Source organism: Lutra lutra, chromosome X, assembly GCF_902655055.1.
Source record: "Lutra lutra chromosome X, mLutLut1.2, whole genome shotgun sequence".
Lineage (NCBI taxonomy): Eukaryota > Metazoa > Chordata > Mammalia > Carnivora > Mustelidae > Lutra > Lutra lutra.
Window position 1 is genome coordinate 19,504,557 of NC_062296.1, and position 25,442 is coordinate 19,529,998.

At 37.3% G+C, this 25,442-nt stretch overlaps 1 protein-coding gene across 1 annotated transcript; it reads right to left on the bottom strand.

Annotated features, from left to right (window-relative positions):
• Positions 1-4,476: 4,476 nt before the first annotated feature.
• LOC125092102 (olfactory receptor 13H1-like) lies at positions 4,477-5,403 on the bottom strand. Its single transcript, XM_047716409.1, has one exon. It carries the CDS (start codon positions 5,401-5,403, stop codon positions 4,477-4,479), a length of 927 nt encoding a protein of 308 aa, XP_047572365.1.
• Between the last annotated feature and the right edge of the window lie 20,039 nt (positions 5,404-25,442).

The window sequence follows — 25,442 nt, forward strand, 5'->3', positions numbered from 1 at the left end:
TAGTCCACTTAGGTAAAGGGATTGAAGTGTAGAAACTGACTCAAACAAAGAAGTGGCAGAATGTAGATCTGAATCCAATGAGTTTGACTCCAGGGCTTGTACTCTAAATAGTTATACTCTACTATCTTTCCTCAAATAGAAATCCCAAATCCTATGAATGGGACATGGTATCTTTTTCTTAAATCCCCATTGGAAAATATTATTTGGAACCTGTTTTTCAGTTTATAAATTTCTCCTCAATTTCTAGCAGAGTTACCTTTGTTTCAAACCAATCTTTATTTGTTTGTTTTCCAGGCTGAAACAAGGTAATCTTCACTAGCCAGCTGCTTGGCATGTGGGATGCACAGTGGAATGTTTCTCATAGTGCCTGTGATTGATCAAGTGAAGAAGTGATATTCCACCTTAGGAGTTTTTAACAATCCAGAATTGATTTCCTTTCCCAACATCCAGATAGAGTTCATTTTATCTTTTTTTTTCTTTTTTTAAGATTTTATTTATTTGATAGAGATTACAAGTAGTCAGAGAGGCAGGCAGAGAGATTGAGAGAGAGAGAGAGAGAGAGAGAGAGAGGAGGAAGCAGGCTCCCCGCTGAGCAGAGAGCCCGATGCGGGGCTCGATCCAGGACCCTGAGATCATGACCTGAGCCGAAGGCAGAGGCTTTAACCCACTGAGCCACCCAGGTGCCCTAGAGTTCATTTTATATTTAAAATGAATTAATATCAATGCTGAATTAGATGGCCTTTGGGGTTTAGATACCTAAAAACAGAATGTTAGTGCTGGAAGGGCCATACTCATGTTAACTAGCTACTATGTATGCCTACTTCTTCAGTCAAAGCTAACATTTAAAGTCAGGCAGATAGATCTATATATATTGATCTGGAGGAATGTCCATGATATATTGCCAAGTGGAAAAAGCAAGCTGCAGAGTAAATTGATAATATGATTCCATTTTTTGAGACAAGAAAGAAAATATAAAATGACACCTACATGCAGAATGTTAGAATTGGAAAGGTCTTTGGGTAGCAAAACACAACCTTCCTATTATACTGATGAGCAAATTGGTCAGAGGCTGGTATAACTAAGGTCACACAGCTAGTTAGTAGCAGAATCAATCCCACAGCCCCCATCTCCAGATTCCACTATGTCCCTCTGCCTGTAGGCTGTGCCCTACCAGCAAGTCAATAAAGAGACAAAGTACCTAGTGACAGAGCTACCATTTTATGGTAGGGGCCCCATTAGTGAAAATATGATTCTCATTTTAAGCTGTAAATCAACTTGTGATAGAGAGTAGAATATTTCTCCCCTCAAAGGCAGAGTTATTAAAATGAATACTTTTTTGGTGGGAAATTTTCCATTTTATTTTGTATTAAAAAAATTTAAATTTGAGTACAGTTGACACACAATGTTACATTAATTTCAGGTGCACAACATAGTGATTCAACATCACTATACATTATGCTATACTTACCACAAGTATAGCCACCATCTGTCACTATGCATCATTATTGTATCATTGACTACATTCCCTGTGTTGTGCCTTTAATTCCTGTGATTTATTCACTCCATAACTGGAAGCCTGTATCTTCTACTCCCCTTCACACATTTTGCCCATCTCCCACCCCTTTTCCCTCTGGAAATCATACACACACACATCTACACACACACGAACTTTGTATTTATACGTCTGATTCGGTTTTTTGTTTATTCATGAAATGAGTACTCTTAACATATTTCCTAATTTCTGAATTTCTCTGTACCTGAAAGCCCTATTTTTTTCCTCTAAAATTTTATTAATTTCATCAATTTAACTATTTCACAATGTTAATTTGAAATGTTTATTTCAATAGTAAGAAACCTTTTGTGTAAAGTATGAAACTTGCCCTAGCAGCTAGCACAGTGTCTGGCTGAAAGTAGAAAGTTAATATTTAATATTTATTGAATGAATAAATGAAAAATTGGCTTTTTCCTAAATATATTTTTCTTGGTATTAAAGCATGGTTTCAGTGGCTAAGAATACCATAAACTTAAAAAAATTTATAAGGGATGGAATTTGAATAAATGTTGCATTTATTTGAAAATTAGGCTATTTTGGCAAGTGGCTTATTCATTCTGTTTTCCTCTTCATTTAGTGAGTACACATGTGAGACAGGTCCTGTTTATGTCTGGTACTGTTTTTGTAGCACCACATAGTGTCACCAGCAGTCAGGGTCTGAGGGATGCACTGATTATCTGTTTGCTCCATGGTGCTTTGGAGCACATCTAAGTTGTGCTGTGCATTGTATTTTTCTCCTACTGATTTGTCTCTGGTTCTCCATCAGGTCGACTGTGAGATGACTTCTTCATGTTTGGTAGATTTGCCCAAAGTAAAGTGAGACCAGGAAACAGGGTATCTGGGTCTTAGGCCTAAATCTGCTTCTGGAAAGTTTCATGATCACAGGAAATTTATATACTGTTCACTGAGCTTCTGACCTCATCTAAAACTTAGAGATCAGTAGTAGACTGTTGTTTGCTGAAGTTTTTTCTTTCATTTTTAGAATTCCATTTTCAAATAAAATTGTACACAGAAAACTTCACTTCTACTGACAGGTTCCAGGCACACTACTGAACCCATAAGACTGTGAGAACTGCAGTTTAAAAGCCAAGGTGCCGGGGTGGGTCAGTTGGTTAAGTGTCTGCCCTTGGCTCAGGTCATGGACCAGTCCTGCATTGGGCTCCCTGTTCAGTGGGGAATCTGCTTCTCCTTCTAATTCTCCCCCATCTCATGCTTGATCTCACTCTCCCTCTCTCTCAAAAATAAATAAATAAATAAATAATCTTTAAAAAACAGTATAAAAGCCACTGCATTACATCTTAAAATGAGGAATGGATTTTTTAAATGTGGCAAATTTGTGCAATGAAATATTCAGCAATAAAAAGGAACAAACTACTGCACAAGCAACAATGTGAATGATTTCAAAAGCATACTCAGTAAGAAAAGCCATACACAAAAGAGTACATTCACATATGATTCCAGTAACAGTCAATTCTAGAAAATAAAAACTAACAGATAGTGAAAGAAATTGTATCAGTGATTGCCAGGGTTTGGGGTGGGGGTTGGGTAGCCTATGAAACAGCACAAGGAAACTTATGGATATGATGGAATTGTGTGCTGATTCAGTGGATATCTGTTAAAATTCATAAAATTACACACTGTAACTGGATAAAGTTTATCGTACATAAATTATGCCACCATAAATTTGATTAAAATCACTGCATTAGATAATCTCTAAGGTCTCTAGTGTGGGTACAGTGAATAGGATCTGAAATCAGCCAGACCTAGACTTAAATATTGGCTCTGCTCTTTATTGGCTCTGTGCATGGACAAAGCACTTAACCTCTAAAGTCTGTTTCTTCTTCTCTAATACAGGTTGATAATAGCACTGTTTCATTGAATTATTGTGATAATGGATGTAGACAGCTTAGCTCAGTGTCTGGTATACAGTAAGTGCTCAATAAATGTTAGTTGCATTTATAATTCCATAATTCCAAATAATTTTCTAGACAATATTGACAAAGTTCAGAGGTGGTATATAGGTGGTCTAAATTCTAATTTTGATTCCACTTCCAATTATATATGACTTTATAGAAGTCTCAACTCCATCTCCAGGCCTCTGTTTTCTCACCATAATTGGTGTCTTTTTTTTTTTTTTACCAATTTTATAGAATTACATTAGGGATATAAAATAAAATACCATACTTGAAAGAAGTTTAGAAAAAGAGCAAGAAAAGGGGTAAACGACTCCACACAAATGTAGGAAATGACCATGATGCAATTTTCTCATGATTCTGAGGTTAAGTAGAGCAAGTCAATTGTGCTTTCACAACAGGGCTTTCCTCCAGTAAAGTTGTAAAGTTTCTGATTTTTGTCTTCTGTTCTATTATTACACCATCCTTTGTCCTATTTTTCCAACTCAGTTATGACTTGCCTCCTGTTAACAGTCATAGGAAATTCTCTTGCTGCTCATGTCTCTTCTGTTAGTGAGGAAATGATTCTGATAAGCTGATTTACCTAAAGTTAAGTTACCTAATGGGTGACCACTAGCATGTCATATGTAAAACAGAGCAAAAATAATGCTTCTAATGGAAATTCAAGACTTTGTAGGGCTAATATTTTGGGGTGGGAGCACTTCCTGAAGCTTCTCAGATGATAACCATCTGCTCCACCAAAGGTAAAATCAGAAATCAGACCCTTTAAACAATATTTTATCATCAATGAGGATGTAGCTGATGTCTCTAAACTAATAATGAACCATGGAACTCTACATCAAAAATGAATAAAGCACTGTATGGTGATTAATATAACTATACACACACATATAATACACACACTACATGTATATGTTGTATATGTATATACATATAGTTATATGTGTATATATATACACACACACACAGTGTTTTATTCATTTATATATGAAATTTAGAAACAAAGAAGGCTCATGTTCTTTTTGCCATAATTTTCCTCATTGCCCCTCTAACATCCTTGTTCCTCAGGCTATATATCAGGGGGTTCAACATGGGTGTCAAAGCTCCATAAAATACTGAAATAAACTTGTTCTGGTCAGGGGATGACTTCGACTGAGGTTTCATATACATGGAGATGGTTGCCCCATAGAAGATTGTCACCACAGTCAAATGAGAGCTACAGGTGGAAAAGGCCTTGAGCCTACCCTGGGCTGAGTGAATCCTTAGGACAGTTATGGCAATTCGGACGTATGAGAGAAGAACAAATCCAAACGGTAGGAGCAGGGTGAAGATACCTGTGATGTGGATCATAAGCTCATTGAGGCTGGTATCAGAACAGGCCAACTTAAGGAGCGAAAGAATCTCACAAACAAAATGGTTAATGATGTTAGCTCCACAGAAATGAAGCTTCAAGGATAAGACAAGCATGGTAGTGAGCACAAGTGATGCTCCCCATGAGGTAGCAGCCAGCCAGACACACACTGGGCCATTCATGATCATGGAATAGCGCAGGGGATTGCTGATAGCAACCATACGGTCATAGGCCATAACAGCCAGTAAGAGACACTCTGCTTTGGCCAAGAGCAAGGAGACACTGATTTGGGTCAAACATTGTGGGTAAGAGAGGTAGGGATGGGTAGAGAAACAATGTACCAAGGCCTGGGGCATAGAAGCGGTTCCATAGCAAAGGTCTAAGAAAGACAGATTAGTAAGGAAGAAGTACATTGGAGTGTGGAGGTGGGGGTCAAAGTAGATAAGAAAGATGATAAGTCCATTCCCCAACAATGTACTCAGATAAGTTATCAGCACCAATGTGAAAAATGTGACTCTCCACTCAGGATAGTTAGAGATTCCAATAAGGAGAAACTCAAACACTGCTGTAGTATTATCTATGGCCATTCTTCCTATTTGCTGCTATTCATTGGATGTGTGCCAATGAAGTTGCTTCATTTTACCTGTAAGAATGAGAATAAAGAGGGAGGGTTGGTGTGAGAAAAGTGGACATAATTAGGATGTACAGGATCATTCTTTGTCTTTTTCAAAACACAGGGAATACAAAACACAGCTCCATTTTTGGCGGGGTATCAAACCAGCTGACTCAGTCTATCTCCTTTTTATTAACATATAATGTATTATTTGTTTCAGAGGTACAGGTCTGTGAGTCATTAATCTTACACATTTCACAACACTCACCATAGCACATACCCTCCCTAGTGTCCATCACCAGACACCCTATCCCTCCCCGCACCCCTCCGGCAACCCTCAGTTTGTTTCCTGAGATTAAGAGTCTCTTATGGTTTATCACCCTCCCCAGTCCCATCTTGTTTCATTTTTCCCTCCCCTCCCATGAGCCCCCACCCTGCCTCTCAAATTCTTCACATCAGAGGGATCATATGGTAATTGTCTTTCTCTGATTGACTTCTTTCACTTAGCATAATACCCTCTAGTTCCATCCATGTCATTGCAAATGGTAAGATTCTGGGTTTTTTGATGGCTGCATAATATTCCATTACACACACACACACATCACATCTTTATCATATATATTTTATATATATGTGTACATATATTATAAAGAAGATGTGATATCCATTCATCTGTTGATGGACATCTAAAATGAGAACAGAGACAAAGCTAGAAATTTCTTCCTTCCCTAGGAAAATAGCAAATTCCCCATCCTTTTGAAAATGGTTATATGAAAAGTTTTCCATCCCTCTTCCACCAGATAACCTTGGGTTATTTTTTTTTTCAAGTAAGAAGAAAAGAAAGGGAGGTCATCTACCTGCTTCTCTTACTTGTTCACCATTTTCTAAAACAACTTCAATCAGCTTAAGTAACTGAGCTCTAGTAAGAGGGTACCTTCTGACACTTTAAGCTAAAATATTGCTTATTCTTCTGTCTGTTGGTCACTCCTAAATTGTTCGTGCCTCCATTTCCGCATTGCACTAGTATCTACCACAGTGTTTGTCATAGAGTGCTGCAAAGTACTTTATTGATCTGAACTGATATTATGTAAATGGAATATTTCATGGAATACTTGAGGTCTGTGCAAACCTTCTGCTACTATCCCTGGTTAGATTTATGTTGCCAGCTTCTCCTGTGTTTTTTGTGCTGTTGTTGCTGAGCACCAGTTAAGAGTGTGAAAATCTAATGTGATGTTTCTAAAAGTGTGGGTGGTAGGAAGAGGGCTTGAATGACCAATCTATCTGAAAAGGCTTTCTCTTTCCACCTTACCACTCTCTTTCCCCTCAGTTTATGCTTCTCTTATAGCATATTCTAATATTTGAGATTATATTAATAATTTTATTGCTTGTTTATTATTTGTCTCCCACTCAACTGTAAATTTACTGAAGACAGGGACCTTGTCCGCTTTATTTACTGGTGTACCTAGTATGGTGCCTGGGGCATTATAGAGAACTGACATAAAATGAATGAATGAATGAATGAATATATGAGTAAATAATTTCTGTTATTGTTCCGATATTATCCAGAATCTAACTACTCCTCTTGTCACCTGCACCGCTGTCTTTTATTCCAAATCATCACCATTACTCACCTGAATTTTGCCAGTGACTTCCTTATTGGCTTCACTGTTTCTGGCCTTGCTCCCATTCAGTTCAAATGATTCAGTTAAATTGTAAGTCAGATCAGGTTGCTTTTCCATTAAAAAACTTCAGTAGTTTCCCATTTTAACCTAATTGAATGTCAATCTCCTTATTATGACCTATCAGGCCCTACATGGCTTGCTTCCCATTTACCTCTCTGATCCCAGTTCTTATTACTCTTTTCCTTGCTTACTTTGCTCTAGTCACATTGGCCTCCTCATTGTTCCCTAAACATTCACAGCACATCCTTTTCTTAGAGCCTTTGCTTTCTTTGATTTTGTTGCTCTGTATATATGAAGCCCAGATCCTTGCCTGTCTTTATCATCTTACTTCCCTCAGGTCTTTACTCACAACAAATCTTTTTAGTGAGTCCGTCTTTGACCACCCTTTAGCCTCTGACATTTTATACCCCACTTTCCCACATTATTTTTCTCCTTAGAATCATTATTTCCAGCACATGGTATATTTTATCTATTATGTTTATTGATTATCTCTTTTAACTAGAATGTAGTTAATGAGATCAGGGAGTTTGTCCACTTAGCTCACTGCTGTATGCCCAAAATTTAGAATAGTGCCTAGTACATTGAGGTTACTCAAGAATTACTTGATGAATGAATGTGTGAATGGAGCTCTTTGCCTGTTCCACATTGAAAGACAACCTCTCTTCTTCTGATTCTCCCCCTGACATTGTTGTTTATATACCAAATACCCTTTAATGTTTATGTACTTCTTCATGAAACTAACTCTTCTTTTCTTTCTAATCTTTTCCTTGAATTTTCTACTACTCACTGGCTATGTCTCTGGATAAGTTCCTTCCTTTCACTGGCCTAAATCTGCATTTGCAAAGATTCCATTGCTCCCTTACTTCCCTGTCCTGGCCTCCAAGAACCTATCCCTGTGTCTCATTCTCTGCTTTTTCAGCCTCTCAAACAGGTTAAGTACACAAGAATGATAAATCCACGGATATAAAAGTTTTTGGCGCTTAGGAATTGGCAAACACATGCAAGGGGTGGGGAGGCTGATGACCTGCCTTTGCAGGAGTGTCCTCAGAGCATGAGAAACCTAATGCTGGTTCTGTCTTCGTTTATTATGGGACCCTGAGAAAGAGGTTTTCTCTTGGATTGCCTCTACCTTGCAAGTGAAAATTGAGATAATCATTTCCATAATGGTAAAATGAAGAAAGATGAGAGTCACAATGAAGACTTTTACACTTTAAGTTAGTATAGTCATGCCCTATATTTCCTTGAATGGTCTATATTTAATTCCCAATTATCTATACATGCACCTTCCACAGTAGAAGATCTAGAAAGATGAGGGGCAGGCTACGGATGGGAGGATGAACTGGTTTTGTATAGAAGTATACAAATTGATTATAACTGATTGTTATACCATTTAAAGGTCTCTGTTGCTCCTAGAATTGTTTAAAACACACTGCTTTTACTGTTAAATATTAAATATTGATAAATACATGTTTACTCTCTTTTATATGAATCTATCATTCCCAGTGGGCTGCAGGATGTATTCTGTTTCTCCAGTATTGATGGAAAGTTTAAAAAGAATTTATTCCTCAGTCTTCAAAGAGCCCAGTAGAATAAATTGATGAGCTATTTGACTAAAAATTGGTGATCAATCTAGGTCCCTGGGAAGACTTGTTTTTAGATGGTGTTAAGTTACCAGATAGATATTGGGATCGAACCCATGACCTTGCCTCCATTAGTACTGTGTTTGGACCCACAGAACTTAAAATTGATGACAGTTTCCCTTTCTCACTTAAAGGCTACTCAGCCTCTTAACTGAGGGGGCTTTTCTTCATTAGTCTGGGCCCTGTCCTCCAAAGACAATGTTGATTATTTCACCCTAGAATTATCATTAAAAGATTCCTGGCAAACTGGACCCAGCGTATTTCCCATCTGAGTCTTGTCACCTGTAATTATTTATACAGCCTAACTTTCCTTCCAACTAATGGCTTCCCCTTGACTTCCTGGAGTTTGCCCATGTCTCATAAATGGTTAGAGGAAAAAAACTGGGAGGGGAGAGAAGAAATTGGAGCCTTTTCTTGTTACTGACTCACCATTGGAGGTCTGTTTCTAGTACCAGTAGTTGCAGTAAAATTAGAATGAGATTGCCCAAGAGAATAATTTTTCACATTGTCAGGTTTGGAATTGTGATGATTTTTCTGCAAACTTTCATGGTGGGATTTCAAAGCCTTCCCAGGTTCTCAAACTCCCAAATGCCTGGAAACCTCTGAAGAAAGAAAATTCTTTTGGATTAGATCAAATCGCAACTGTCAAACACTTCAATATGCAGCCCTTGGTAATGGTATCCAATTACATTATTTAATTTCTTAGGCAAACATTTATTTCACTGACATTTGACCCACTTACATCGTTGTTCAGTCTCCCTCAGAAAAATTGTAACATAAGGAGGATTAAGGTCATCTGAATGTTTTCATCAAGACCCTTAGGTTATTTCAATTTTCAGTCTGCTAGGTTAGATATCTTTCCCCTCTTGGCAATACTTATCTACCTATTATCTTATCCTGATGAACTGGAACACAATTAAGCCAAATTGCCACTTTCTTTAAAAAAAGAAGGAAATGATAGCAAAACATGCTGTACCCAGGGCTTTAAAATAAATTAGATAACTTTCAGGAGATGTCCTGGGCTGCGTACCTACCCTACCCAGTTTTCTGCTCTTTCCCCACTACGTATTTTCAGTGCCAGAGAGTGAAAATATGCAACCTGAAGACTCCAAGGACTTGTGCATCTCTCTGTCAGCAAAAAGATCTAATGACAATCCCTTTACTCGCTAAAGCTGGAAAATAGACCCAGCCCATTTCCAAAGCATCATCCTGGAGTTGAAGCTCAAAAGTCTTTTAGTTACCCCTTACCTATCCAGAAAATAAAACTACCAGAAACTGCCTTTCCTTGAGCAGGTTGGTCTAGAAATTATGCCATTTCTCCTCTTCTCTTCATTTAGGTTCAAAATTCATCAATCTATATGTTTATCTGAAGCTGTCATCAGAACTCTTATCTCTGGGAGCATAGTTTGCTCTGAACTAAATCTATAAATCTACATCCTCAGCCTACTCATGATGTCTGGGGTCCAATTCTCTTCCAGATTCAATTCCAAAGGCAGGGAGCAAGTTGATGAGCTGCTCAGTAACTTAAATAAGTTGAGGTTCCAAAGTGCTACCAGATCATTTATCTCACGCGTAGAGTTCAAAGTTTCTGATCTTCACCAGAAAGAAATAATTAACTTCTGAGAGCTTCAGGGACCTCATCCCAAACAGGCAATTAAATTTTGCCAAACCAGAGCTGTTTGAAAAAAATGTGGCATTTTATGTAGGGAAAACAAATAAAAGAGAAAGGAGACTTTTGAGACCATGGGACTTTTGTATACCATTGTTGGGTTTTCCACAGAACTAAGAAATAATTCTTTTTTATTTTGGTCCATAGTCCCTTCACATGCTTTCTGTATTAAATTGGTGTCGTGACAGAGCCTGCAGCTGGTGGAGAAATGTCTACCAGGGGACAGCTGGGATAGAGAGTGCACTGCAGAGAGTGTATGTGTTATTAATTCCCACATTGAAATAGTCTTTATGTTTGCCTTTTCATTCCCACTCCCACCACCTCAGTCTGCTCAAACAGCCTCCATGGGCTCCTTTTTGCAACTTTATCAAGTCTGTATTCCTTCATAAGGCACATAAGGTCAGCTATGGAAGTCCCTCATCTCTCATGTAACATTTACTTTTTTATTTACCCATTGATACATTTATTCAACAAATATTTAATGAACATTTACCATATGTCAGGCAATGTGCTTGGCATTGAGGATACATGGTGCAAGAAACTGCCAGATATGGTTCCCACTTTCATGGAACTTAGTCTGATTGGAGAAACTGACATGGTCCAAACAAATGAGAATGTGTATATGCACCGGTGGTAACTGGTATGCAAGCTCTACAGTGTTATATATTATTGATTCCCACATCCACTTCTGTCTCCCAAGTCTTCACCAAGTTGTCTTCACTTGAATCAGGTTAGTTCCTTCATTGCTCTATGAATTCCTTCATGTTCAGCCCCACTCCTTCTGCACTGATCATTCTGATACTTTACTGACTTGGAAAGCAAGGTCCTATCTAATCCATCGTTCAACACTCAGCTTAGTTCTTCTGTTACCTATTTTGTTTTCTGGTTCTCTCTGTTATCTGACTCTTCAGCTATGGCACAGTTTACCTGAGGAAAAATAATTGTTTTACTACCTCTGTAACACTTTTTATGGTATTAGATACAATATAGGGTACTGGGAAGCAGTCTGAGGTAGTGGTTTAGGCTGTGTACTCAGAAGGTTACTAGCTCTGTGAACTGGTTCAAGTAATCCAAAGAATCTGAGCTGAATTTCTCATCTTTAGGAAATGAATAAATACTTATTTAAATGTAAAATACTTAGAATAGCCCCTGGCACATGGTAATAATAAATACTCAGTAAATTCTAGCATGTTAGCTATTTTTACTTTTCCAAATGTGTTCACATAAGTTGGTACTTATATTTTATACATGGGAGAATTGTTATCTAAAACAATGAAGTGAATAGCCTAAAGGTCACAGAATTAATTATAGACAGAGATGGATAGAAAACTCAGGGTTACTTCCATATCACTGAATTTTGAGAAATTATCCCTGTGGTATTTTGCTTAATTCTTGCTTTGAGGGCAAAGATATCAGATCTGGTACTCAACAAGATTTTGTCCAGGTCCTTGGGTAACTCAGTGTGCCATAATATTGGTACCACATTAAGACACCTGTTTTTAGCTGAGGATTGTCTCACTGCCAATTAGAAAACAGTAATGGCTAGGATATGGAATCAATTCTCATGACAATACTTAACGTCTGTCAGCCTCATGACCTCTAAATGTATCCTTAATGTGTCATTCTCAAATTGGTCAGAAGAGAAGACTCAAGGCCAGAGCAGACGCCCTACAAGTTGTCTGACATTGGGCAGCTTACTTTAACTTTCTGGATCTCAATTTATTTTGCTTATCAGACCATTTCTGGGGCCTGTTGCAGTTATGACACCCTTTATTTTAGAGAAACTTTTTCTGTTAAAAGCATTTTTTGGTAGTAGGTCATAAATATCTTTCTTGTATATGGAAGGCAGCTAAGGAAGTTAGTAAGTTAGTAAGGCCTAGTAAAAGGGTTGCAGGAAATATCTGGGTTAAAGCAAAAAGGAAAACATTTATAGGTTCTGTTGGTTAGTGTAGGGATGTATCCTGACAGTCAAATGAAGGCTTTAGAATGCTGAATAACAGGAATTACTTCAGGCAAAGGGGAAGAGACGGGTTGGGAACTGAGCTGGTAGAAATACATTTCTCTGCTTTGGAAAGATTGTGACTAGTATAAGACCTCTGTGGCTGCTTCTGGTGTACTCTTTAATAATCTTTAATCAGAGGACAAACAAAACAGAGTGTGTAGTGGATTATAAAGGGCCGAACATAGTATAGGCAATTCCTTACCACAGTCCTTGGGTGTCTGGAGTTCTGCACAAATCTATAATTCTAATTTAGCAAATTACATCTCTGCCTTCTCCCTTTTCCTTGTTATAAGGCAGGCCTGAGCCTTGTATTAGGAGCCATGAATTACCAGAAAAAAGGGAAATAAGGTTCTGGAGAGGACTGACCAGCTAAACATGTCCTAACTATCTTTAAGCAGATGTCTAAGGAAATTTGTTTCAATGTTGAGAGATGATTAAGCCATCTTAAACTGGAAAAGTGTTCTTTCCACCTGTGAGGCTTTGGGTTGGTCCCAGACAAACAGAACATTTCTAATAGGTTTGTGTCTTAGAGTTTCTTTCAGGCCCTTGGGGCATGATTAGCCTCAGTGCAGTCCTCAAAGTTGAGCAATTAAAAACTACTTCTTGCAAACACCCAAAGATGCCACATTGGGCATTGTTAAGAAGTTGGCAGACTTGGCAGTTAACTTTACCTAAAACTTCCAACTCCATAATGACATACTAATTGTAAGCAATGGGGAAAATGTACAATGTTTTCTCAAGAAGAGAATGGAGAAACTTTGAAGGCTTAAAAACAACAATAAAAAGTTCTGTACAGATAGAAGCTAAGCAGTGGGATTTACTTTTAAAAACTTCTTATGACTTTGTCACAAGACAGTTGTACTGAATGTGTTCATCTAAATGACACCCATTTTACAATATGAGACTTTATTGTAAATAACCCCAACATAAAAATATGAATCACGGGGCGCCTGGGTGGCTCAGTGGGTTAAAACCTCTGCCTTTGGCTCAGGTCATGATCCGGGGGTCCTGGGATTGAGCCCCGCATCGGGCTCTCTGCTCAGCGGGGAGCCTGCTTCCTCCCCTCTCTCTCTCTGCCTGCCTCTCTGCCTATTTGTGATCTCTGTCTGTCAAGTGAATAAAATCTTTTAAAAAATATGAATCACTTGTGGGGAGACCTGGGTGCTTGTCTTGGCTCTATCACAAACTTGCTTTATTACTGTAATAAGTCTATTAACCTCTTCTGATTTGTGAAATGGTGAACAATAATCCCTGCCCATATAGGTTTTATGAGGACCAAATTACATACTGATTGCAAAAGACACTTGAAGATAAAGATATTACCAGTTCATAGAATTATTTTAAATCTGTGATCTGAATTGAATGAGAGTAGGCCTATAGATCTCAGGATTAGATCTGAATTTCAGGTAGGACACACTGGCCTTATTTGATTTGGTGGGGGGAGAAATACATATCCATAGATATACAGATTAGCTCATTTACTTTCACAACACCTTAATTTCACAGATTAAGAAAGAGGCTTAAGGAGATGAAATAATATATGAAAAGTGAAAACTGATAAACGTTGTGCCCAGAAGGTAATAAACAATCAATAAGTGGTAATTGGCTACCCCAAAGATACGGATGTAGTGAAAAGAAGGGCCATCTGTACTCCAATGTTCATAGAGCAATGGCCACAGTCACTAAACTGTGGAAAGAGCCAAGATGCCCTTCAACAGACGAATGGATAAAGAAGCTATGGTCCATATATACAATGGAATGTTATACCTCCTTCAGAAAGGATGGATACCCAACTTTTGTATCAACATGGACAGAACTGGAAGAGATTGTGCTGAGTAAAATAAGTCAAGCAGAGTCAATTATCATATGGTTTCACTTACTTGTGGAGCATAAGGAATAACATGGAGGACATTAAGAGAATGAAGGGAAAAGCGAATTGGGGGAAATCAGAGGGGGAGATGAACCATGAGAAACTGTGGACTCTGAGAAACAAACTGAGGGTTTTGGAGGGGAGTAGGGTGGGGAGATAGGTGAGCCTAGTGGTGGTTATTAAGGAGGGCGTGTATTGTATGGAGCACTGGGTGTAGTGCTTAAACAATGAATCTTGGAACACTGAAAAAAATAAAATAAAATTTTAAAAAAGAAGAAAAAAATAAGTAGCAATTGGTATTATGGACATTCTTTATCGTATAGTCATTTGATGTATTCAGGTCAGAAACAATACAGGCTCCTCAGGAGGAACATGATGATGAAAGTATTGGTTTAGCATAGCTGGTAGGGGCTGGGGTAATATGCCCTATGCAGAAGTCAAGTTTTTAGAAAATTCATATTACTTGATCTACTGATTGATTCATTGATTTTTTTTCAGGAAGATTTAAGTTACTTGATCTATTAGTTGACTGATTGCTTCATTCATTCATGTATTCACTTATTAAATAAACATATAGACTATGTACCATGGTTTCAGACAATATGTCAGAAGCTCAATGTACAGAAATAAGCTCTTTATCTTCAATAATTTTATCATTTAGTAAGGAGATATAGATACCTAAAGTAGTTAATACAAAATAATACAATAATTTTATCATTTAGTAAGGAGATACAGATACCTAAAGTAGTTCATACCAAAAAAAAAAAAAAAAAGTATTACAAGTGCTTTGAAAGGAACACCAGCTATCATGGAAGAGAAGAGGGATTGGTCAATTCTACTGGGGATGACAGGATGTCAGGACAGTTTAATTGAGAAGGCAAAGCTTGAGCTGAATCTTTTTTTCTCTTTTTTTCCTTTTTTTTTTAAAGTATAATTTAGGGGCACCTCGGTGGCTCAGTGGGTTAAGCATCTGACTCTTGATCTCAACTCAGGTCTTGATCTTAGGGTCATAAGTTCAAGCCTGGCGTTGGGCTCCATGCTGGACATGGAGCCAACCGAAAAAAAAAAGTGCTTTTGGGGTGCCTGGGTGGTTCAGTGGGTTAAGCCTCTGCCTTCAGCTCAGGTCATGATCCTAGGGTCCTGGGATTGAGCCCCGCATCAGGCTCTCTGCTCAGCAGGGAGCCTGCTTCCGCCTCTCTCTCTGCCTGCCTCTATGCCTACTTGTGCTCTCTGTCTGCCAAACAAATAAATAAAATCTTTTAAAGAAAGTATAATTTAACATGCTGTTATATTATTTTCAAGTGTACAGTGTAATAATTCAACTATTCTATACATTACTCAGTATTCAAGAAAAGTATACTCTTAATCCCCTTTATCTGTTTCACCTATTCCCCCACCCAACTCCCTTCCAGCAACCACCAGTTTGTTCTCTGTGCTTAAGAGTCTGCTATTTTTGGTTTGTCTTTTTTTTTTTCCTTATTCATTTGTTTTGTTTCTTAAATTCCACAATGAATGGAATGAATGAGCTGAGTCTTTAAGTAGGGGTTTGTCGGGAAGCATGTTGGAAAGTAGAAATAAAAATCAAAGAGAAAAAGAAGCATGTACCAAGGCCCAGAGATGTGAAACTTACTTCCTGGTTTGGGAAACCAAAAGAAGCTCAGCATGGTTGGGGCAGACCATGAAAGAGAAAATAGGGCAAGCAATTAGATTGCAGAGTTAGGCAGGGGTGAGGTAACGAAAGGCACGGTTCACCTAGCTGAGGATTTGTACTTTGTTCTGAACGAAGTGGAAACCACTGAAGAGTTTAAAGAGCATATGGTTGGTTTTGGTTTTAGAAAGATCATCCTTCCCAGCATTGTGGAGGATGGAATGGGGGCAAGTGTAGAGACAGCAAAATTCATCAGAAGGTTGCTAAAATAGTCCCAATGAGGCTTAAATCAAGGCTTCAGTTGTACCTTAATCTGTGAAATGAAATAATAATAATTCATAGGGTTTTGTGAGGATTAAAGGAGTTAATATTTGTTTTTAGAACAGTGCCTGCTACTTAGGAAGTAGCGTATATTTCTGCTAAACAACAAAAAGAATATAAGCTTCTTAAAAGCAGAATTTTGACTATCTTATGTATTAATCTTCTACCTGATCTATATCCTTCTATGTATTTTTATGAAATAAGTGAATAAATGTTATTTATTTTTTTCTGCCTCTCTCTAACTTTTATATTTTTGCTCCAAAGACAGGGATATTCTTGGAGAGTTTGTGTAGAATTTTACCCTTTCATTCAACCGAGTTATAAGACTGAGTTTTTTTTTCTTTTTTTTTCTAAATATGTTTATTGGGATATAACTTGCTACCTTATAATTCACCCATTTAAAATGTACAATTCAATGTTTTTTTAATATGTTCATAGATATGCGCAACCGTCACCACATTTAATTGTAGAATATTTGCATCACCTCAAAAAGAAACCCCATATCCTTTATCTATCCCCTCACCTACTTACCAGCCCTGCCCTAAGGCAAGCACTAATCTTTTTGTCTCCAGAGATTTACCCATTCTGGACTTTCATATGAGTAGGATCATACACTATGTTGATTTCTGTGACCGTCTTCTTTCACATAGAACAATGTTTTTGAGGTTCATCCAAGTTGCAGCATGTATCACTACTTCAATCTTTCATATGGCCTAATAATAAATGGATATAATTAATTTTGCTTATCCAATTGTTCACTGATGGACATTTGGGTTGTTTCCACCTCTAGAATATTATGAATAATGCTGCTATAAACAACAGCGTACAAATTTTTGTGACATATGTTTTCATTTCTCTGGGGGATATAACTGGAAGTAGAATCACTAGGTCATATGGTATAACTCCATGTATTACCATTTGAGGAACTACAGCACTGTTTTCCAACATGATTGTGTTATGTTACATTCCCATCAGCAGTGTATGAGGGTTCTGATTTCTCCACATCCTTACCCACACTTGTTATTATCTGACATTTTGATTTTGGCCACCCTAGTGAATGTGAAGTGGTATCTTGCTGTTGCTTTCGTTTTTAATATTTTCCCGAAATATTATAGAAATTTATTTTTCACAGTTCTGGAGGCTGGAAAGTCCAAAATCAAAGTGTAGTATGGTTGGGGGAAGCCCTCTTCCTGGTTCATACCCTGTACATTCTTGCTGTGTCTTTACATGCTCGAAGAGGTTAAGGATCTCTCTGGAGCGTTTCTTATAAGGCCCTAATCCCATTCATGAGGGCTCCACTCTCATGACCTAAGCACCTTCCAAGTCACCACCTCCTAACACTATCGTGTTTGTGGATTAGGATTTCAACATATTAATTTTAAGGAAACGTGTTCAGACCACAGAAAGCTCCTACATTTAGGTCTTTGGTCCATTTTGAGTTACTTTTTTTAATGTAGTATGAAGTGAGGGTTCAACTACATTTGTTTGCACATGGACATCCAGTTTTTCCAGCACCATTTGTTGAAAAGACTATTATTTTCATCCATTTATTAGTCCTGACTCCCTTGCTAAAAATTAGTTGATCACAGATGCTTGGGTTTATTTTTGGACTCTTGATTCTATTTCATTTATCTATAATGTCTATCTTTGTGTCAGTAATACTCTGTCTCAATTACCATTGCTTTGTAGTAAGTCTTGAAATCAGGAAATGTATGTCCTGCCATTCTGTTCTTTTTATTTTTTAAAATTCTGTTCTTTTTAAAATTGTTTTAGCTATTCTGGATTCCTTAAAATTCCATTTGAATTTTAGGATCAGCTTGTAAATTTCTACAAAAAAGTCAGCCCGGATTCTGATGGGGTTGTATTGAATATGTACATAAGTTTGGGGAGTATTGTCATCCCAACAATGTTAAGTCTTCTGATCATTGAGCATTGGGTGTTTTCCCACTTATTTAAATCTCCTTTAATGTAAAATAAATTACAGCATATTGTAGTTTTCAGATATGTTTTGCACATTCTTTGTTGCATATTGCTAGGTATCTTATTTTTATTTTTGATGCTATTATCAGTGGAATTGTCTTATTTTTAAAAATTTCAGTATAGTTGCACTTGTTACATTAGTTTTAGGAGTACAACATAATGATTAAACAATTGTATACATTGTTTGCTCACCACAAGTGTAGCTACCATCTGTCATCTTATAATGCTATTACAATACCATTTGACTATATTCCCTTATGCTATACCTTTTATTCCTGTGATTTACTAATTCCATAACTCAAAGTCTGTATCTCCTTCTCATTTTCACCCATTTTAAAGAGTATTGTTTTCTTAATTTCATTTATGGATTGTTCATTGCAAGTGATTTTTGTATATTGATTTTGTAGTCTGCAATCTTTCTGAACTTGTTGATTTGTTCCAATTTTTTTTAGGATTTTCTATATATAAGATCATGCCATCTAAGAATAAAGATGATTTTACTTATTCTTTTCAAGTCTGTATGCCTTTAATTTTTTAGTTGCCTAATTGCCTTGTGTAGAACCTTCAGTATGGTGTTAAATAGAAGTGGGAAGAGTATACATCCTTGTCTTGTTCCTGATTTAGGGAGAAAGCATTCACCCTTTTCCCATTAAGTATGATGTCTTCTGTGGATTTTTCACAGATTCCTTTAACAGGCTGAGAAAGTTTCCTTCTATTCCTAGTTTCTTGTGTTTTTAACATGGAATGGAACATTAGACTTTCAATAAAAGAATATCATGGGCTTTTAATGATATTCCTATCATTGTTGCCATCTACACATAGACTAGATGACTACATTTTCAGATTATTTTTTCTTTGGGATATTAGATAACATGATTTTTTAATCTTTTAATAATGAACTTTGAAGGACTGTGCCAGATTCTAGTTTTGTAAAAGATATTGTGTCAAATGCTACTGAAATCATTGGCCCCTCATTGGACACTGAAAGACATTTTTGATGTGTAAACCTTTTCATTATAATATTTGCTCTAGTGGATTTTGGCCCATGCTACACCCCAGCAAAACCTACTCTGGTGTGATTAAACATTTCTGTGAATGTTCTCATCAGTTCCTTATCCTCCATGCTTGCTGGGAAATGGGAGTAGGAACAAATTGGGTTAGGTGTTAAGTGCCTTAAATTGATTTAATCTCTCTGTTCCAGGAAGCCTGGGGACATTTTCATACACTGTCCTGCTTGACAGAATTTCCGGGAAGAAGTGAAGGCTGATGTTATCATTCCTAAAATGGAGATAGAGATGGGTTAGGAACTTAGTCACTCTGTCCATCATTTTATCACAGAGTTTGCATCACTCCAGTTGTAAAGGAAATAGGCACCTAAGCTTCCAAAAAATTCTTTGGGCTATGTCTTAATCAGTTTGTGTTGCTATGACAAATACCATAGACTAGGTGGTTTAAATAACAGATACTTATTTCTCACAGTTCTAGATGCTGGGAAATGGAAGGCCAATGTGGCAACTGAATTGGCTCCTGGAGAGGTTCCCCTTTCTGGCCTGCATACTGACACCTTCTTGCTGTATCTTCACAAGGCACAGAGAGAGAAATCATCTCACTGTCTCTGATAAGGGCAATAATTCCATCATGAGGGCTCCACCCTCATGACATAATTATTTCTGAATGTCTCCACCTCCACACATCACATTAAGGATTAGAACTTCAACATATGACTTTTCGGGGAACACAAGCTGAAAATTTGAAAAGAAAAAGATCTGTAATTAACATGTTATTGCCCTTGTGAAAGTTTGAAAAGACTAATTTTCTTTACTATTTTGATTCCCCCTCAAGTCCACCTGGGGTTTATGACTTTTGATGGGAAAAGAGTAAGTCTGAAGCAGCTATAACTCCCTTGAATGGCTGTAAAACTCAGTAAAATCCAGCAGGATTTGGCCTCACATTTGAATCAAACAGAGTCAAGGGTTCAGGCAGAAGGTGTGAACAAGTTACCAGTTTTTACTTTTTCTGATAATGGTTTTGTCTGGAAAAGCTATTTTTACAAACATGAATTGGCTGGATTTGACAATATATTGTATAGACTGTGGTCACAAATTAGTATTTTCAAATTGAGATGAAATAGTTCCCTCAGGAAATATACTTTGCTGGTCATTTACAGATTTAGGCTCTGGAGTTTGCAGGCTTTTCATTCACTCTCTCATACATTCATTCATTTCACTTACTCATTCATAGAAGCATTTATCGAGTGCCTGCTGTTTTCTCAGCCTGCTTCCAATTATTTCTTTGAAAGTTGGCTTGTTTGGAAGGCTCCTAGAGGGATGGGCGAGTTGATTGGTATTTCTAAGTACAGTCTGAATGTGTGAAGTCTGAAGGTTGTTGGAAAGGGCTTTAGAAATAGGCTCGTCACTCCTGCCATTTCCTCTGCTGAGAACTTGCAGGGAGCATCCTGAAAACTAAGGGCCAGGGCAAATGCCACCTGTGAGGCCCTGCATTTCCTCTCACAAACTCACAGTATATGTCTGGGATGGGCTTCCCACTGGCCCTGTTTGCTTATCCACATGGAGCCTCTTCTTGCCCGTTGGTTTCAGCTTTTGTGTCACGCAGGTCCTTGGCAGTTAACATCGCAGCTTCCCAGGTGACTGAGGATGGAAGGTTTTAGACTTTGTGTGAAAGTCACCATAGATTAGAGATTTCAGAGACTAGTGAGGGGGGACATTTGCACAGCAGGCATCTTGGCTGCTCCGATGTTTTGTTTTTGTTTTTTGTTTTTTTGGATGGCAGAGAAGCCAACTTCTTGGTCAAAAGAAAATCCATGCTTTCTCTGAGAAGTCGTGCCCAGCCAAGAGTTCATGTTGTATCACTGTACATTCCCTGTCCATTAAGTAGGATTTAGATGTGTCTCCCCATATAAGTTAGGCTAACCAAATTTTTAAAGAAAACATTTAAATGCATTGGACAGTTTTTTAAATTCAAGATGGACAACTGCATCCTTGATGTTGCTTTACCATATTTTCCAAATATCATTAAAATATCAGAATAACTGTGAAAGTGAAAATAAACCTACTATAGCAATGGGGCATATAGAATAAAGCTGTAGAAGTGAAAACTATTAGAAGACTAAATGAATTTAAGATAATTTGGGAAAATAAAAGCACTTAGGCTGTTGTTCATGATGAAAGTAGGCAGAGGCAAGGATCTTGGAGTCTAAGTTAGAGAAAGGACAGAGCAATGGGCAATTACTCTTCTTTTTTTTCTGAAACCCTAGAGAAACCTAATGCTCAGAACTAACAGAGACCTGGTCCTGAAAAGACCCTGGGACAGAACATGGATGTGGCATTTATTGATTTGTTTGCAATCTACACTGTGGCTTTTCATCTTGGCCAATGAAAAAAAAAGTAAATATGAAATTATCATATGTAGGATCTATAACCTATAGAGATTTGCTGCTTCCTCAGAACACAGGTCCAGAATAGAATATTGGAGAGAAAATTTCTTAGAAAGGTTCTGGTTATCCAAGCTCACTAGTCAAGGACCTCTGTTCACAGTGTATTTTCTCTTCCTTTTTTCTTTCTTTCTTTCTTTTGAGAGCATACAAAGGGGAGGGTGAGAGAGAATCATAAGGAGGTTCCATACCCAGCACAGAGTCTGATGTGTGACTCAGTCTCATGGCCCTGAGATCATGACCTGAGCCTAAATCAAGAACCAGACACTTAACTGACTAAGCCACCCAGGTATCACTGTCCACAATGTATTCTTAATGAAAGATAGGTCCTCATTAAAAGATGAATAACAATCCAAAAGAAATCAATAGGGCATGCATGCTAAGATATTATAATAGAGATGTGAAAAAAACCCATAACAAATGAGAGGCAGTTAAAACACACATAATAAAAAATAGGCAACAGAGTAGAAGAAAAATATTGAAGCAAGTCTTCTCTCTAAAACCCAATAAATTAAAGAAAATATGGATTTTCTGACATAGGACCTCAAAAATGAGCTTTACAAGTTCAAAGATAATAATCAGACAAAAGGAAATGACAAGTGAACTGGCAGAGCTCCAGAAAGATAAGTAATATGAAAGAATATAAAAATTAGAGAAATGAAAAGCACAATGAGGAACAGAAATGAGGGGCTAGATATGCTGAACATATAATCAGAATCACTGTATACACATCAACATTAGTGGCTTGAAATAGATCAAGTTGAAATGGAAAAAAGAGCTGAAAAGATCTGGACAGAAAATTATAAATATGGAAAATAGTAGAGACCCAACAGATGCATAATTGATATTTCCAAAATAGAGAACAGAAAAACAAAATAAGAAGTAGTATTAAAATAAAATTATAACCTGCATAACTAAAATGCATAGTCTGTTTCTGCTGAGAATTTGCAGGGAGACTCCTGAAATCTAAGAGCAGGGGAAATGCTACCTGGGAGGTTCTGCATTTCCCCTCTTAAATTTGCAATGTATACCCGTGATGGGCTTCACACTGCCTATGCTCGCTTATCTCCATGAAGCTTCTTTTTGTCCTTTGGTTTCAGCTCTTGTGTCATATAAAAATATCAATATCAAGGCATATCCACTGAAGTTACTGTACTTCAAGTGTAAGGAAATAATGCCTTAGGTGCCCAGGTTACCATCCATTCCCAGTCAAATCAACTGTAAGTGCAAAAGAATCCAGCTGGCATCAGACTTCTACAGAACAATAATCAATGCTAGAAGACAGTGAAGGAATGCCTAAGCTTTCTTAAGGGGAGGAAAATGAGAAAAAAAACATACACAGTTAAACTGTCACTGAATATCATGACAACAGATTTTTTTTTTAGTTTTTATTTTAATTCTAGTTAGTTAACATTCAGTGTAATATTAGTTTCAGGTGTATAATACAGTGATTTAACACTTCCATTCTACACCTGATGCTCATCACAAGCGCATCCTTTAGTCCCCACCACCTATTTCACCCATCTCCCCACCCATCTTCTCTCTGGTAACCATCAGTTTGTTCTCTATAGTTAAGAGTTTGTTTTTTGGTTTGTTACTTATTTTTTGCTCATTTGCTTTGTTTCTTAAATTCCAAATACAAATGAAATCATATGGTATTTATCTTTCTCTGACTGACTTAATTTGCTTAATTTGACATTATACTCTCTAGCTCCATCGATGTCGTTGCAAGTGGCAAGATTTCATTCTTTCTATGGCTGAGTAATATCCCATTGTATATATAAACCATCTCTTCTTTATCTATTCATCAGTTGATGAACACTTGGGCTATTTCCATAATTTGGCTCTTGTAGATAAAGCTGCTATAAATGTAGGGATGCATGTATCCCTTCGTATCAGTATTTTTGTGTTCTTTGGGTGAATACCTAGTAGTGAAATTACTAATTATAGAGTAGCTATAACTTTTCAAGGAAACTCCATACTGTTTTCCAGAGTGTCTACACCAGTTTGCATTCCTACCAACAGTGCATTAGTGTTCCTTTTTGTCCACATCCTTGCCAACATCTGTTGTTTCTTGTGTTGCTGATTTTAGCCATTTTGACAGGTTTGAAGTGATATCTCATTGCAGTTCTGATTTGCATTTCCCAGATGACCAGTGATGTTGAGCATCTTTTCATGTGACAGACATTTTAAACATAGAAGAATGCAGTTGTAATAGTTTCCTATCGCAGCTGTAACAAATTACCACAAACTCCAAGGCTTAAAACAATATAAATTTATTATCTCGTGCTCTATATTTCAGAAGGCTAGGTACAGCATAGCTTAGCTGGTTTCTCTGCTTGGAGTCTAACAGGGATATTATGATTACATTGGGACCACCTGGATAATCTAGGCTAATCTCCCTATCTTAATGTCAGTTGATTAATAACCTTAATTTTATAAGCAAAGTTACTATTACAATTTGACATAACAAAGTCTTAGGATCTCAGGGTTGGAGCATAGACAACCTATGTGTGTGTGTGTGTGGGTAGTCATTACTCATCCTATCAGAATAGATAATAAAATTCCCATTAATCCTCCTTTATAAAAAAAAATCAATTAAGATGCTTGTGGAAAAACTTTTACAAAAGGATTGGTGATAAAAATGGAATACATTAAAAAAGTAAAATGTGGGTTATATATGGTGACAGACCAGAATATAAAAATAACTATATTGTGGGGTGCTTGTGTGGCTCAGTCAGTTAAATGACTGACTCTTGGTTTCAGCTCAGTTCATGATCTCAGGGTTATGAGATCAAGCCCCAAGACAGTCTCCATGCTTAGCAGAGTCAGCTTTGACTCTCTCTCCCTTCTTCTCCCTTTGCCCCTCCCCCCTGCTCTCTCGCTCTCTTTCTCTCTCTCTCTTTCTCTAAAATAAATAAATGAACCTTTCAAAAATTAACTATATTGCTTAGGAAAAGGATTGGAAAGTGCTATAAAAGGCACTATCAAAATATCAGAACTATAACTCACTAGAGGGTTATTTCTTGTTCATGTCACTGTTTGTTGCCTGTTAAGAGACTCTCTTAAGTGACTCTTCTCCACAAAGTGATTCAAGAATTCAAGGCTCTTTCTAATATGGTTCTGTGGTCTTGGAGTCATTCACTTTCAAGCAAATGCATGGGATGGGGAATGGTGCAGGGAAGTGACAGAGCAAGAAGACTCCCATAGAACACTACAGAGGCCATACTTGGAAGTTGTGTAAATCACTCATGTTCTTTTGGTATAATTAGTCACATGGTCCAACTGAACTGCAAGGGAGGTTGGGAAATGTAGATTTTCTTGTGTTCCTAGAAAGAAGGAATGAGACAGTGCATGTCCACTTTCTGCTATAGTAACATTTAATGATATAGTAGTGATAATGTTAATATTCTTTCTGATCTAATTCAGCAGGTAGAAATTGGAGAGGAGCTAGGAAAATATTTAAACAAAATTATTCCCTTTCTTTCATAGTGGCTGCTAAAAATCTGATAAAATAAAATTGTTCTTAGTGTAACATTTGTATATATAAAGATGATCACTAGAAATGCTACTGATAGGAACTTAAACAGCTGAAATCAGAAGGTAGAGGCAGATTTGTAGAGGAAAGAAGTATTATGTAGTATTTTCTCATCTATCATAGTGGGTAGTCACTAACGTATTTTCTACAGTTGGTAATTAAAGAAATTGTGATTTAAGTTTATTGTACAAAATCTTTGTTATTAAAGTAGC

Excerpts from the sequence above, each read along its gene's own strand:
- LOC125092102 (XM_047716409.1), bottom strand. The coding sequence starts at position 5,403 with ATGGCCATAGATAATACTACAGCAGTGTTTGAGTTTCTCCTTATTGGA.